The 16,197-nt window shown below is 34.6% G+C and overlaps 1 protein-coding gene across 1 annotated transcript in view; it reads right to left on the reverse strand.

Annotated features, from left to right (window-relative positions):
• Window positions 1-437: 437 nt before the first annotated feature.
• LOC129940068 (dynein beta chain, ciliary) overlaps window positions 438-16,197 on the reverse strand; it is a 47,111-nt gene continuing 31,351 nt past the window's right edge. Inside the window, exons 14-27 of the mRNA XM_056048300.1 lie at window positions 15,367-15,728; window positions 15,148-15,304; window positions 13,734-15,083; window positions 13,376-13,545; window positions 12,818-13,315; window positions 12,388-12,757; window positions 12,185-12,325; window positions 11,943-12,113; window positions 11,555-11,871; window positions 11,069-11,483; window positions 10,001-11,002; window positions 9,790-9,938; window positions 5,130-5,262; window positions 438-4,981 (exon numbers count right to left, since the gene is read on the reverse strand). Of these exons, the coding sequence (XP_055904275.1) occupies window positions 4,820-4,981; window positions 5,130-5,262; window positions 9,790-9,938; window positions 10,001-11,002; window positions 11,069-11,483; window positions 11,555-11,871; window positions 11,943-12,113; window positions 12,185-12,325; window positions 12,388-12,757; window positions 12,818-13,315; window positions 13,376-13,545; window positions 13,734-15,083; window positions 15,148-15,304; window positions 15,367-15,728 (5,397 nt within the window). The 3' untranslated portion in view covers window positions 438-4,819. The remainder of the gene's footprint in view (window positions 4,982-5,129; window positions 5,263-9,789; window positions 9,939-10,000; window positions 11,003-11,068; window positions 11,484-11,554; window positions 11,872-11,942; window positions 12,114-12,184; window positions 12,326-12,387; window positions 12,758-12,817; window positions 13,316-13,375; window positions 13,546-13,733; window positions 15,084-15,147; window positions 15,305-15,366; window positions 15,729-16,197) is intronic.

Raw genomic sequence — 16,197 nt, forward strand, 5'->3', positions numbered from 1 at the left:
CCACAAGTCATTGAGAGATACTTTAATGATGTTAAATGGGGTGCGTTAGATTTTAAACGCTTTTTTTGTTTCTTTATCATAATATGAGATTATATTGATTATGATCATTAAGACATTCATTCGAACTCAGAGTCAAGTCACGTTCACCATCGTATCGCGCGGCAACTTTTAAAGATTAAAAAGATTTTACCATATTGATGAAGGTAGGTAAAGGTATTCCAATGAAATGTAGGTAAATATTTTGAATGGAATGTAATAAAGATATGTAAACGGGCAGCGACCGGCCGGCCGGCCGGCCCGACGCGACCGACGCGGCGGAGTCCATCTTTAGGCTTATCTGCAAAATATAGATATGTATTGTATAGGACTACCTTTATTGAAGATGATTTGAAAGGGGTTTTTGTTGGTTATAAGTATAAAAATAAACGCAGTCTTCATCATTTATAGATAAGGTTTTTATTTTCTTAACAGTTTTTTAAATAACAATATTAGATACTTAGAAGGTAATTAACAATTTGAAAGATAATTAACAGTTGGATAGCTGAATTTTTAAAATAAATGTTTGTCAATCATGTATGCGTATAGTATAAATATTGTTTCAAAAGATAAAAGACAAATAAGCATATAAAAGGTGGTGATTGATTAGGTATTATTTATTGTTGATTATACGAAGTTGCTACCTGTTACCTATTACAAGTATTGATGTTTTCTGTTAGGAATTTTTATCAAATGGGTGAGTAAGAATATTTTATAAGAATTTTACTCATTAGGTAGTTTAGATACCTGGACATTTTATCAGCCTAAATATCAATTATAATAGTAGGGTTGTATAAACATACAGGTACAGTAAATCATTTTTATAATAATAGATTAATAGGTATGCATAAGGTGATGACTACGTAAGTTAGGTCACCTGCACTAGCTCTTAAATTTAAGGACTATAAGAAAATATACATGAAATTTATACGAACATATTTTTTTTTAATTTTAAGTGTTTTTTAACGGCTTGACCCAAATTAAGACAATGCAGTTTTGTAAGGTTTTTGATGGCCTTACTTTGAATCCGACTTCAAAATTAATCTACCACGTCAGGTTCTTGCGATATAAAATAAAAACTATTAATAAACTTTTTGAGGCTGTTTTTATTCATGAAGTAGTTTTTTTTTTCAATATAATTGGTGATGATTTCAAAAAGTCTGCAAGCCCTTACTTCAATATTCCGTTTGAAAATTGTACTTATTTTTCAAAAAAAAAACTTGTAAGTTGTAAGTCTTCATTTGCATACATTAACTTCAAAAGAACATAAAACGGTTCTTAACGAAAAAGCCCAAAACGGTATGGAAGCAATTTTTGATCTTATTACGAAATTGTCAAAGAAAGATGAGAGCGTCTTAGGATGCTTCGAGAGAAAAATTCTTCGGGTGATTTTTGGTCCCGTACGCATAGATGGAGGAGAAGATATAACGACGAACTGTACACTGATCTAGTTAGCAGAATTAAAGTCCAACGGCTTAGATGGCTAGGTAATGTAGAGCGGATGGACATCAACGCTCCAGCCCGGAAGGTCTTCGAATCCAATCCCGAGGGACGGCGCAGTAGAGGAAGACCGCGACTCAGGTGGCGCACGCAGGTGGGAGAGGACCTCAACCAACTTGGCGTGCGAAACTGGAGACAGCTAGCTAGGGACCGAGCTGGCTGGAGACGCTTGTTGGTTGAGGCCCAGGTCCGCCCCGGACTGTAGCGCCACCTTAAGTAAGTATTATGAAATTGTAGGTTGAAGGTTTTGTTATACTTATAAACAGTAAGTTTATGACAATAGTGATGAAAACGGATATTTCTGAGTTTTTCTGAGAATGAATCGGAGTATGACTCTGAATCTAAATTACAAATCAACTCTAAAGCCATAAAGGAATTACATTCAAGGTTTTACACAACTGGTTATAGAGTGAATCGAATATCCGTGAGTTATCAAATTACAAAAACTAAGTCAGGTCCTAATTGATTTAAATTGTATCTAAAAGATAAAGATTTGTAATTTTCAAAAACACCATATAATTTATTTGGAAGGGATAAGTTGTGGTCATCAGCTGCCAAAAAATTACCTTCCAATTAAGGCAGCTTTATTGGGAAAGTTGACTGGAAAGTTAGTCAAGAAAAATCTCCCTAACTATCAAGTCAAGTCTACTTCTATCAACATGACAGTTCATCATGTTTTTTCAATTAACTGAAAGCTGAACTTTATTACTCTGTGGTTTATTAATTTTCTGCACAACTTCATTTCATTAGTTCTGTAAAAGTGTCCCTTCTCAATTTGGAAAAGAAATAAGTAATACTTTTTTTTACAATACAAAATAAAAATCGTGATGGAATTGTAGCTTGCCTGAGGAGTGTTTTGTTGACAATAATTTTGTTTGGTCGTTTTTGTACTATGAACTTAAAGTAGAAACTTGAAAAACTAACTAATTGCCTTAGTCAAAATGCTCGTTCAAAGAATGCAAATGAAATCCCTTATATTGGCTGAACCTGCCCAATAATACAAAAATAAAAAAATTTGAGAACAATACAAAACTTTTCTACTCAATTTTCAAAAATTAATGATATCGGCTTCAAACTAATTGCATCTTATAAAATATGTTGATTTTAACATTCAGTAACCAACCGTCTGTTTTTTCATAAAAATTTAAATCTACGAAAAAACTACACAAAATTGATAAAAAGTGATGCTCTTTTCTCGATATGTAGAGGATAAATAAAGGCATTGACTGCAAAAATATATATATAATTTTGCGCTAAATTTTGTTTTAAACGTTTGTTAATGGTCTTTATATATAAAAACTTTCAGAATAATACCCTAAAATTGGTGAAAAACAAACTTATTTTATCAAATGAAAATAATTGTAGCTCATTTTGATAAAATTTCAATTTTAAAAAACACGAAAACCCATAAAAGCAACAAAATACTGAAAAAAATGAACTGAACTATCAGGAGAACAGAGGAAGATATTGACTTATACCACCCACGCAATTTTCTTGAGAGCTCTTTTGCATCTTTCTGCCTTATTATCCGTATAACGAAAAAACATCGCGAACGCACATACACATCACACGCACGTACATCTTTCTAAAAATCTTTTATTTCGACTCTATGGACCTTGAAACGTCGACAAATCGGACCCATTACAATAACTTCCTAATGAGAAGTTAAAAAAAAACCTAAAAATCAACTTTATTAAAAGTTGGTTAAAATTTATTTTCGACTCAATTTTCGATATCGGCTTCAAACTAATTAGTATTTTAACACAATGAAGAGACTACATAATACAAACTGCTTTAATCGAGCTCCCTACCATAGCAGATAGGTGTTGACTTGGCTTCAATCCTCACAAAACCGAGCTTGTCCTCTTTACTAAGAAATATAAAATTCTCCTAGTTTACCGCTTAAATTTTCAGACAAAGCTAGGCCTTATTTTGGATAAGAAATTAAGCTGGAAACTAAGTATTCGAGAGAGCGTTAACAATGCAACTGTGGAACTATTCTTTTCCATATGGTATGACAACAGTCCAACCATTGATCTAAGTGTGTTAGTTTTCTCGTCAAAAGCTACCTTAACCTAACCTAACCTTTCTGTGAGGATAGTTATTAACAGATAAAGATGTCTCTCTCTAGAGCTCTAAAATGTGTGTTGCATATTTTTCCGATTTTGGTGACAAGTGAACGATATGATGAATATTAAAAATAATATATCTTTGAACCTATTAGGCTTAAGTAGTGCATCGCGATCAAAAAAATACCATAAAAAATGCTGCAGATACTTAAAATAATTTTAAATGATGTGAAATAAATAATTAATTTAATATATCTGGGTCAAGTTCCCTTTAAAATTATATGAAATCAATCTTGATCTTGATCTTTAAATTTTCTAAAAAGCCTATTTTACAGGGTTCCGAAAAGTTAATGCAAACTGTGAAATCCTAATCATGATAAAACAACAACAAACAATATCTGAAACATAAAAGCTTCGAGCTCGTAAATTTGTATACGACTTTCTTCTAAAAGTTCACAACCATCACCATAAAATCATGAATATACGTTAAAAACCGGACTATGCGAATCTCATATGACGTGACTATAAATTGTAATCAAGTTTTATTCATTTTTAAATGTTAACGGCTATTGATTAACTTTGACTCCCGAAACTTCACAATGTTTTAGAATTAACCAAAATAATTGCATAACTTTTGGAAATAGACAACACGTTATTCTACAAAAATAACTAAATTTTGAAATCATCACAGCAAACAGACGAAAACCAAAGCCAAACCGAATGTAGATGGACCTTAGCTAAATAACATACTGCTTTAGGTTAAAGAGTTAAAGTAAAGATTGACTTATGAACACAAATGTATGCAAAACTTTGTGTTCAACTTCAAAATCAATGTTTTGCATTAAGTTTATTAGTGTTTTATTACAACATTGTGCATTAAGTTCTTAGAGGTGCTTTGTTGCGTTGATAACAAGTTCAAAATGATTAACGGAAACTATCCACACGGCACGTTTTGTTAACTAAGTACTAAATACTGATATTTATTTGTTTTTAAAACAATTTAAGTTATATTCCCTAATTTCTTATTTTCTTAAGGTGCAATTATGATGATCTCACTTTCAACAAGAGCTTGAACTCTCAATCTGAAAATTTTGATTTTAGATATTTAACATCGTTCAAGCAAACAACTACAAACGTTTGTTTATCAAAGCCTCATGACTGATAAACAGAAAACTAGACTAATATTTCTATCACAATAATGATTGAAAAAAAACTTAAGTTTGTAAAAGTAGCCCAACACCGGCAAGTGTCCATTTGCCTGGCTTGTCCTTTGTTTTTAAATTAAAAGTCCAAACATAAGTTGGACCCCTTGTTCGCGTCTTGTATAATGGGCATTCATACATATTTCGCAGATCTTGCTTATCTTGCGTTATAGCCTAGAAAAAAAATAAACAATATGAAATAAAATCATGTAATTATAATATTTTCTATTTTGAAAGTCAAAATTTGATATTGCATTCCTGAATATCAAACAAAAGTGTTTTCTTCTTTTTGCTTCTCTTTATTTTCATTCATTCTTCTTACCCGAATATTTATAACAGGCATTGGAGGATAAAGTTCCTTTAGTCGTGATTCCATAATGATGCCTGATTGAATATCCCATCTGGCGCCTTCCATAAATAAACCATGAACGTAGGCGCCTTCTCGAGGTGCCGTTCTATAAAAATTAAATAAATGTTAATAATATGAGCTATGAATAAAGTATGAGTTTAAGAAAATGTATTTGGAATTAATTAACTGACAGATTTAAAATTTCAAATAGTTTTTCAAGGTATGTTAAAATTTGAAGTGTAGGTATTCTTGTTGAAGAAAATATACTAATTAAAGCAGAATTGTCTGATGGTTCATGTAATTGATACTTTTAGTGGTCGTTAGACGAAATATGAGTTCTTGAGGGTTAAACATTAAACATTTATTTTTGTATTTGTTTGTAAATATGTGCATGCAAAAACTATGGCACAAAACATCGGGTGTTAACTAATTTGGGGGTCAATTGAGGATTGAATTACCTTTGATTACCTATATTCATGATAAAAGTCATAAATTACGCATAGTGCAATATTTAAAAAATAAAACAGTCAGAAATTAAATTTGGTTTTTAAGTCGCTTGTTTTGGTGTCAATAATCTTGCCTTGAATCGTTTAAATTGTTAATTTGTTAGGTATTTAACGTTTCATACATTTCTCATATTGAAATTTAATAATTTTGTATAAAACTCACTGAAGCGGCTATTCGGGCTATTGTGACTAAATTTCGGACTAAATTTAAATTGTCGGGCATTAGAGTTCGAACTGAAGAAAATATCGCAGCTGTATCGGCCAGTGTTGATGATGACCATCTATTATCGATTTGTCGGCGTTCGCAGCAATTGGGCCTCTGTTACTCAACAACGTGGAAAATTTTGCGAAAGGATTTAGGTGCGATGCCTTTCAAAATACAGCTGGTGCAAAAATTGAAGTCGAACGACAAATTGCAACGTAAAATTTTTGGTAAATGGGCTCTTGGAAAGTTTGCCGAAGATCTGTTCAGCGACGAAGCTCATCTTTGTTTCAATGGGTACGTAAATAAGTAGAATTGTCGATTTCGGAGTGAATATCAGCCAGAAGTATTGCAAGAGCTACTAATGCATCCAGAAAAAGTCACAGTTTGGTGAAATTTATAGGTTGGCAAATTGTTACGTACTGTGAATGGTGAGAGCTACCGTGAGATGATATTCAACTTTTTTTGCCCAAAATACAAGAGCTTGACTTGCATGACATGTGGTTTCAACAAGACGGTCCAACAATAGACTTATTTAGAGGCGAGTTCGTTGAACATTTTATTTCACGTTTGAGACCGGTTAATTGGCCGCCTAGATCGTGCGATTTAACGCCTTTAGACTATTTTTTGTGGGGCTATGTTAAAGGTCATCTCTATTCAGAAAAGCCCGCTTCATTTAACGCATTGGAAGACAATATTGAAGCATTTAGTCGTGAGATACAGGCCGAAATGTTGGAAAAGGTATGCCAAAAATGAAGATGAACCATTTGAGGCGCAGTCAAGGTCAACATTTGCATGAAATAATCTTCAGACCATAAATTATATGGACCGTACTATTGATTCAAATAAAGATTTCATGCATTTTTCTGAATTGTTTTTTTGAAAAACTATCCTATAGCTTTAAAAAAATAGCCCTTTATAAGAGAATGGTACAAACAATTTATTGTTCGAGGGAACACAACAGCACAGCAGTAGAATTATTTCACAAGTAATTCATAACAAAAACTTATATTGACAAACAAATATTTAAGTTATTCGATATTTTTTGTTGAATATAATTAAGTTAATTTATAGCAAGTGTTAATAATTCAACACTCCTCCTCAACTTGATGAGCTTGAGGTGAAGCCTTTGTCATCATATCTTCTATCTGATTCTTCGAAGATAGAATAGCAACTCTTATTTAATTATGTTTTACGTCGATATGCTTCATTCGTTTGTGCTCTTTTGGTTCTTCTACTATTTGTCTGCATATTTGATTATCTTCGAATATTTTAACGGTGTCTTCTTGTATACCAAGATCACAAAGTAGTTCTTTTAGCCAGATTGCTTTGCATTCAGCATTACATAAAGCTACATATTTAGCTTCAGAAGACAAGCTAACTGACTCTTGTTTTCCGGAACACCACTAAACTGTACAATTAAAAATTTTAAACACATACCCTGAGATAGATTTCGGTCATTTGTGTCATTTCCCCGTATTTGCGTAACCTTGTTAAGGCAATCCGTCATCTGTCTTCGAATAAACCAGCTAAAAGTCTATGGTTTTCTTGATATACCTTAAAACGCATTTCAAATGTTTGCAGTGAGCTCCTATGTAACAGCTTTGAAGTAAGCGACTGAAGTAATTCACCGATGCACTCAAGTCGGGACGACTATAGACATCATCACATACACCAGGAACCCAATAAGTTATCTGTAAGGGTATTTAGTGTTTATTTTGTCACCTTTGGGTATTTGCTAATTGTGTTCTATTGGAGTAGAAATTTCCTTGACATCTTGCATTTCAAATCTTGTCAAAAATTTCTTCAAAGACTCTTTTTGACTCCACGTCATCATACACTTCATTTGATGTGTATGCCAAGAAAATGTTGAACTTCATTCATTTCTTTTATTTGAAACTTTCTTTACGTCGTCCATTTCTTGCAAGTCTTTTCCAACGATTAATAGGTCATCGACATAAATCAATATGAACAATTGATTTTCTTTCTTGATTCTTGTATAAAGACAATAGTCGGAATTTGTTCTTCTGAAACCAATTGAAATGATAAGTTTATGAAATCGCTCGTTCCACATTATTGAAACTTGTTTTAGACCATACAACGATTTATTTAATTTGCAAACGAGATTGCCTGTTTTAAAACCTTCCGGCTGTCGCTTATAGACTTCTTCATTTATGTTGCCTTTCAAGAATGCCGACTTCATATCCATTTGATGAATGTACATGCCAGTTTTGTTCGCTACCGCTAAAACTACTCGTACAGTCGTTAGTATAGCTACAGTTGCATATGTTTCGGTATAGTCAAAACCAATCCGTTGGGCAAAACCATTGGCAACCAAACGAGCTTATTACTTGCTGATATTTTCAAATTGATCCCTTTTTATTTTAAATACCCATTTATTGCCAATGGCTTCTTTGAAACAGGAAGATTTGTTAACGTTTAGGTATGAGCTTCTTTCAAATATTTTAACTCATCCCCAATGGCACTTTTAAATTTATTCCAGTCTGCAAGTCAGTAAACCCAAATTTGTGAACTTCGATGCATACTTCATACAGCTTACTATTGCTTACAGCCTCAGTCAAGAGATTTTTTCCTTTCCAAATTTGCGCCTTTCCGTTTTCAAAAAACCTTTCAATTCCAGCTTTCAAATAGCAAGCAAGTTACAAGATAATTCTTTTACGAATTCTTCGATTTTTTTTTCATAAGCGTATAAATTTGCACTCTACTCTTTGCAACTGATATTTGAATTAGATTTTCCAATGTCTTACACTTCATCAAATATTGTTCATTGATCATGTGGTCGGTTGCTTCGGAATCCAAGTAAAAGTTTAATGCTTCAGCTTCTAGACGCATTTTTGAATGTGCAACAAAAGTAATCTTTCAGCATCAGTTGTACTTATTTTGGCTTTTCCAACATATTTCTATTTCATTTTGTTTTTTTTTTGTTCGCTTCTGCCTAAGCTTTTCGCAATTAAAGCATTTAAAATGAACTCTTCGTATACATTCCTACTAATTCTGGAATAATTTCTGGAGCTGATTTTTTTTAGTTTCATTTAGGATCCGACTTTTGACAAAATCAATTGACAAATTCTCTATTTCCATCGTTTCCAAAGAGGTCACCAGTGCGATGAATGAAGGGGGCAATGTACGTATTAGGGAAAAATAACGTCAGCATTTTCTAAATTTGCTCCTGTTGAACGCAAATCTCGATTGAATTTGTCAAATTTAATGAGATGTTGATAAATGTCCCCTCCTTCTAAACACTTGAAGCTCAGTAAGCTGTTTCGCAAAAGGTCTTCCTTATAAGTTTGTTTAAGGCTTACCAAAATTTCCTTAGCCGTTAATTTGTTCTATATATACTCTAGATGACTATACGATTTATAATAAGGGATTTGCATTTCTTTTCTAATATTTTAATTGCATTTCTTTTTCCTGCATCTGCTTCCGCTTCCAGAATCCTCTCCAAATCTTTGAAAACAAATTCTTCGAGCTCATGTTCCTTGAGCACAGCCTTTAATCGGAATTTCCAATTGAAATATAATAAAGTTAATTTATAGCAAGTGTAATAATTCAACAACTCGAACATCGTCGTAAGGTAAACTAAAATTACTCGGAAAATATTTCAACTACAAACTTCCCTTAAGTGAATTTAAACAAAGAAAGAAAAATCATCTGTCGATCTTCAAACATTGATCCTCATTATTCGGTGGTTTAAGTGTCACAAGAGACCAACATTTCTTGGAATCGATTCTTACCGAATGTCTTTTGAAGATACCTATGTATTTTTCAAAATGTTTTAGTTTTGCTTCTTTCTTGAAGAACTTTTTGTGAAATTTCATAGTTGTATCAACTTTTTGCCATATGAACCTTTTTTGAAACATCTGTTTAACCGTTTAACAAAACATATAATTTATAAGAAACTTACGTGAAATCCTCTTTTTGTTTTTTTGTAACATCACACTGTAGACACATTTTATCTAATGGTAATTCATTTCGCCTGGCTGTACTTTGCATGATTGCCGTAAGCAAAGATTGGGGATTGAAAAACCCAGCTAACCAAACGCACGAAGGGAGCTTAAGGAAAATATGTGCGGTAATATGAGAAAATTTTTTTTTTTTTTTTATTTTAGCCTTACCACAAAATCGGTTGACCACGTCTCTAGTTCTCTTAACCTAAGAAGCAAATCCACAAACCACGAAGTCAAACCAAGCAATGAAGGATAAGCACGTTGTGTCCAAATCGGCGGTACCTGGTCTAAGAATAGAGCGTTCTCTAGCTCTTCCATGTCAGATGTAATTGTCAGTTCACCCTTCAAACCCAAATCAAGCTCTTTCAAACTTCGTTTCATCTCGCTCGTTAGATAATTCATTCGTTCGCATTCTTGGAAGGCCACAATGACATACGGTGTTCTCTCCTCGACCTTATTCATTATTTCCATCATATTGAACTCCTCGGGAAGTTTTTCAAGAATTTCATCGACAATCTGTTTGACTTTATCTTCACGAGTCACAGTTGCTCCACCACTTGAGCCGGCATCACGTGGTTGCATCTCGAACACTGTCCTAAAAACAGTCTCAGCTCGCATTGTTAGAAAACCAATTTCTGCATTTGGATGCAAACCGTAAAGATACGGCGACTCTGCTGGCATATTTTCATCTATGTAAGCATGATAGCCGGCATAGTCGGTATTTGGTGGAGCTGGAAAACTTGGTGCTAGAAACAATTCACCATCAACCAAATCAGGTTGCATGTACTCTTCGAGATAATTGATGCATAGGCGACGATCCCAATCATCGGTTATATGGCCACCATACATAATTTCTCCAAAGAGATATCTCAGATCCTCCCATGGAACCTTAGCATTGCCTTCTAAGTAATTATACAAAACTGAAACACTTATATTAAGATCACCAACATTGAATGGATAAATCTTATTCCATCCCTGTGGCCCAAATTTACGACGTTCCGCTACAACTGCATGGAAATAGCAGAGCGAGAAAAGGATTGCTTTGAATTCAGCTTCTTTGGAGGACATTTCAAGGGTTTCTTGCGTGAAGTTATCCAATGCTTTGTGAAGATTTGCCATCATACCAGTTGGTGGTTCGTTGGTAATTTTAATAGAAGATTCAAGAATACCCTGTGGAGTAAATGTTATCATTAAATATATTTCCAAACTCTGGTTTTCATTTTCGTAGGTACATACCTGTGGTATAATATGTGCCGCAGCTGAACTTGCTGGCTCAGCACTAAGAAATACCCGATAATTCGGATGAGATCCTTCAGCATAGTGTTCTAACTTCTTTTCAAGCGATGGCAGCCACTTGCGAACTAAATGTATATTCTGCAGAACAACCCAATGTCCATTTTTAGCGGCTTCATCCATTGCAGCTTCGGCAATAACTTCTTGGCCTTGACCAAGTGAGACATTATGAAAATTGCCATCGTCCATGGTGAATCCTAGTTGTTTGCCAAGAGCTTCAACATCTTTCAAAGGATTTACACCAGGTGACAAAATAAAGAAGATAGGTGTTGATGGGCTGGCTTCCTCGTATGATTTTGCGAATTCTACTGTTCGATTCTCAACGTATTTGGAACCAAGCTTTTCTTCAATGAAATCTCTGAAGGAAGAAAAGAATTATAAAATTTTCAAGTGGTCTACATATGCATCTGCAGTAAAAAAAAACCCTACGCCAAAGCATATGTCATTCGATCCGGTCGCAGAGCTCTGATCATACAAAGCCTTTGAAGTGCTGTCTTATTCTTCCATTCTTGTGGGAATTTTTCTTTCTCTGGAATTTCAGATTCAACAAGTTTCTTCCATCGCTTAGATGATGTCTCTATATCACGGTCAAGATTTCGGAATTCGTCTTTCGAGGCAAGACTACAAATACCACCCCAAGACTGGTTTGACAAGAAGTCAACAGGACTTGTAACATGCGGTTTAATTGGAAATCTCAAAAGAAAATCTAATTCTGTGGAGGTTATTTCTTCACTCATAAGAAGAATCTGATAATTAAACATTTAAAATTGTATTAGATCTGTAAAAAAAGAGTCAAATTTCAAACTGCTCAGCTTACTTGAAATGTCATTTGAGATGCAAAAATCAGCTTGTCACATTCGAACAATCCTCGTGAAGTATATTGGAAGACCGAGTATGAAATACAATCAATTAGATTTGTAACTCTGCCTGCAACAGTCTCAGCCGGCTCTGCTTTAGCAATAGCTTTTTGAAATACAACGCTGAAAGCCTTAAAAAGTTCAAGAGATATGTATGTATAAAAATTTTCCCTTGACTTGTATATTTAAAAAATGGTATTACTTTCAATGAGAATTGATAAATTGGATTTATGGTATTGAGTTCATTCAAAATGAAGTATAAAAGGCTAGCTCTAGCTGCTGCGGGTCTATAATACTCTCTGGCTTTGTCTATTTCTTGAGATGTAATCTTTGCTTCAGCCACCTTAAAATACCAAATTTTATTTTGTCTTTTCTTAAACTTTGTCTTATAAAGCAAAACTATACCTTTCTTTCAATTTCTGATGCGGTACTCTTTGTTGTTTCCAAATTTTCAACTAAAGCAGTATCTCCCAAAATGTTTGCTCCAGCTGAAGATAGTCTTGACAAAAGATCATCTTCAAGTTCTTTTAACATGATTTTAAAATCATTTTGTTGTTTTGTCAATTCAGCTTTGAGCTCCTCAAGATCTGGTCGTTCAGCTTTGACAACTTCAGCCAACAACTGATCTTCAAGACCATCTCGAGTCACTGTAAAATTAATGAGTGTTGATTGGGCCTGCATTTCCGGTTTATAATGTGGATTGGCGAGCTTAGTGTGAAGAATCAACCGGAAATTGGAACTATATTCCATTTCCTTGTCACCAATCTTAATAGCTCTGAAAGTATAATTCACATTTAATTAAGAGTTCAAATAATTGTGTTACATTCCAACTTACTTTCCCTTCTTTATCAAGGCTCTTCCAAGCAGAGGATCTAAAACCGGATCAAGTTGTTCGTCTATGTTTTCTATCAAAACTGTACTTCCCTGCACGATAGCTTTTTCAATTATATCCAAGTAACCACGATGACCCATGCGAATCACTTTAAGCAGATCTTCATATTTTTGCTTGATCCATTTAACACCTTGCAATTGAGGATCAATCATCAAAGGCCATCGATCAGAATTCGAGAGAATTGTTGCATTCTCCATTGACATTCGATCACTTGGCAGACCTTCATTTGTCCAAACTGCAATGGTTGTATCATCCGTCAAAAGACTCAATGGATCCAGATTTTCTGTAGTCGGAATTGGTGGATCAATATTCTTTAAGTAGGGTTGCCACATTTTTGTCATCAAATCTATTCGAAATTGTTTGGTGAAACAACCAACATAAGAAATGAATGCAGTTATGAGAAGAATGTCACCGGGGAGAGTGATGCCTTGTTTCACGAAGCTATTTAAAAGTTAAATCAGTCAAATGTTCAAAAAAAGATAATTTTAAAGCTTTAAATACTTATTGACGGCCTCAGCCCAGCGAACATTTTCGCTTGCTAATCCTCCAACTAAACGATTAGCCAACTGAATGGTAGCCTGGGTAGCATCTGCTTCTTGTTGACATCGTAGTTTATCGGTTGTAGCTTGTTCAAAATCTGCTGTTAGTTTTGCCAATTGTTCCTCAAGTGACTGAAATTGATACAAAATTTGGTTTTACTTAATATTTTGCTGCTTCTTGCTGTGTTTTTGTAGGAAATAATTTGTTCACGAAAAGCTGTTCAAAGCAAAATGTTTTTAACAAAAATTATGAAAATTGAAAGTCTTTATATCACAGCCTTATGTGAAATGAATTAAGTTTCGATAAAGGTTGTACTTACCGTAACCTTCCGCTTAATACCGGCCAGTTTTTCTTGAGCTGCCGCAAGTTCAGCATTCGCAGCAGCAAGTGCTTTCCTCTTTGGCTCAACATCACAGTAAACCTCATAGAACTTTATTATATTTATGACCCAAGCACAAAGACCTGCGGCAGCGCCTGACTTAGATCGTACAAACTCTGGTTCGAATTCTGCATCCTTCAAGTACGGCTGTATAGCCTTAATGATTTCAGGATGAATGTTTTCCTTATCATAGGTAATAAGTCCGTCAAGGAATGCATCAACCTTAGCCATAGCAATTTTGGCAGCTTTCCATGTTCGATCTTTTGGAATTTTGCCATTTGGTGCAAGGAGAACCATAACTGCTGCTGTTACGTTAGTTACAGCCCCTGGCGGTGATCCGAAGGATTTTAATTCCGTCAAATTAGCTTTGTTAAGGGTATTTAAAGCTTCTTGCGCCGCCAAAAGAGCTGGTTCTGCTTTCAACAAATCCTCCTCGCAGTCCTTTTGCTTTTTTGTCACCTCGTCGGCTATCATAGCCACCTTCATTTCCTCTTCATCAGCAACAGCTTTTTCAGTTTGCACCTTTTCGGTTTCAATTCCCACTATCTGGATAAGAGCGTCTGCAGCATCGTTTTTCTCCTTGAGCTCAACTTCTTGAACGGCAAGCTTTACCTTTAAATCAGCAACTTGATCAGCAGTACTACGTAATTTATCGAGACCATTTTCTAAGCGTAAGATTTTGCTTTGTAGATCCTTGTGTTTGTTATTGAGAAGTTTTGTGTAGAGACTAATCTGTTCCAGATAGCTTTTAGGTGTTGTGTAGTTAAACCGTCTTTCGTTTTGAAGGTATAACTTTGACATGCTATTCACGGATGTGTGGACGTAGGCCATAAATTTAGCCACTGAATCTCTGTGATTCTCTGGTAAAACATCGGTCTGTTGCAGGAAGTTCATGGCAACCGATATAAGAGCTTCTTGCGGCCACTCATGGAACCAATTGATAGATGTTGAATTGATAATGGCGGGAAATTTTCGAGCTCTTACACGTAGGGTTGATCCGACTGGTGAGAAACACAGGACAACCTTTAACTGCTTTCGAACGCGATCTATAAAGAACTTCCAACAATTGTCGCGATTATCCACCATGCCGGCTCCTTTCACTTCATTGCGTACTCCAGCTATTATGTTTTCTATTTCGTCATCAGGAAATAATTCGGGTATTTCTCCAGTTGCCAGCATATCGTTTATCAGAACCAAAAAGTTTTCGTTAGGAATCTGTGCGTCTGTCATCAGAAACATTATCCCCACGTTTTTCAAGCCCGCTTTGAGGTAAAGACCTGCAAACTCACCCTAAATAACATAAAAATAAGTAATTAAAATAATTTACGACCTTTGAAGTTAAGAATATACAAACCCTGAGATCATTTACTGCATAACCCTTCTTGAGCTGAATTTGGGTGACTTCTAGTGTAGATATAAATGCAGCCAGTCTTGCTAGAGACTGCTTACCACTTCCTCCAACACCAACGAGAAGTGCGCTTCCTCTCGGTGACTCTAGAATTCGGTTTATCCTAGTACAAAAAATATAAAACTTTTTAAAAGTTCTTTACAGTGCTCAAACAATTTATTTTACCTGCAGACATGCATCATTGCATCCTCAAAGAGCACCAAATTCATTGCAGCAACTAAATCGTTATACGAAGACATTGCTTCCTGAAGGAGTTTATGAAGCTCAGTCCATCCCGTTATGGGCATGTACTTAGGTTCACCAATTCCTCCAGCGAAGTGGCAATAAATATTTGGTTTCTCGAATATCACCGTTTCATCCAATTCTTCAAATGATTTTTTTATAATATCGTGTTGCATTTTCGAGAAACTATCGATGTCCTTGTCATCTATGAGCTTATCACCATACACACGTTGCGTCTCATGTTGCCATAATCTTATCAAATCTGTGGGACATGTTAGACATTCAGACGAACTAAAAAGAAGACCCTACAGGAAGAAGGAATTCAAGTTCTTTGATTAGTTTTGTTTTGTAAATTATTATAAATTCTACAGAACCTCTTTGTGAGACACTTCATGCATCATGCAGGTGTTTATTTCAGTACGTTTATGTAAAAAGTCTTTCAAATAGTTTGCACCTAGTGATCCAAAAAAATTTCAAAAAAAATTCCAACTATTTTGTCTAAATCTTATACGACTATAACTTTACATCGTTCCCATTTTGAGGATAATGAATGATATCATAAAAAATGAAAAAAAGGTTCCCAAATAATACCTCGGTTTTGTTCCTGGCAATAAAATTTCACTTTTCCAATCGGTTTTGATAGCCTTAATTCATAACCGACTACAAAATTACTCAATCATGTAAGGTTTTCGAAATATTACTTTTTAAAATTCGGAACAAAAAACAACAAATATACAAGGCCTTTTGAGGCTATCTAAATTCATAAAGCAGTTC

The sequence above is a fragment of the Eupeodes corollae genome, chromosome 1, assembly GCF_945859685.1.
Source record: "Eupeodes corollae chromosome 1, idEupCoro1.1, whole genome shotgun sequence".
In the NCBI taxonomy this organism is placed as follows: domain Eukaryota; kingdom Metazoa; phylum Arthropoda; class Insecta; order Diptera; family Syrphidae; genus Eupeodes; species Eupeodes corollae.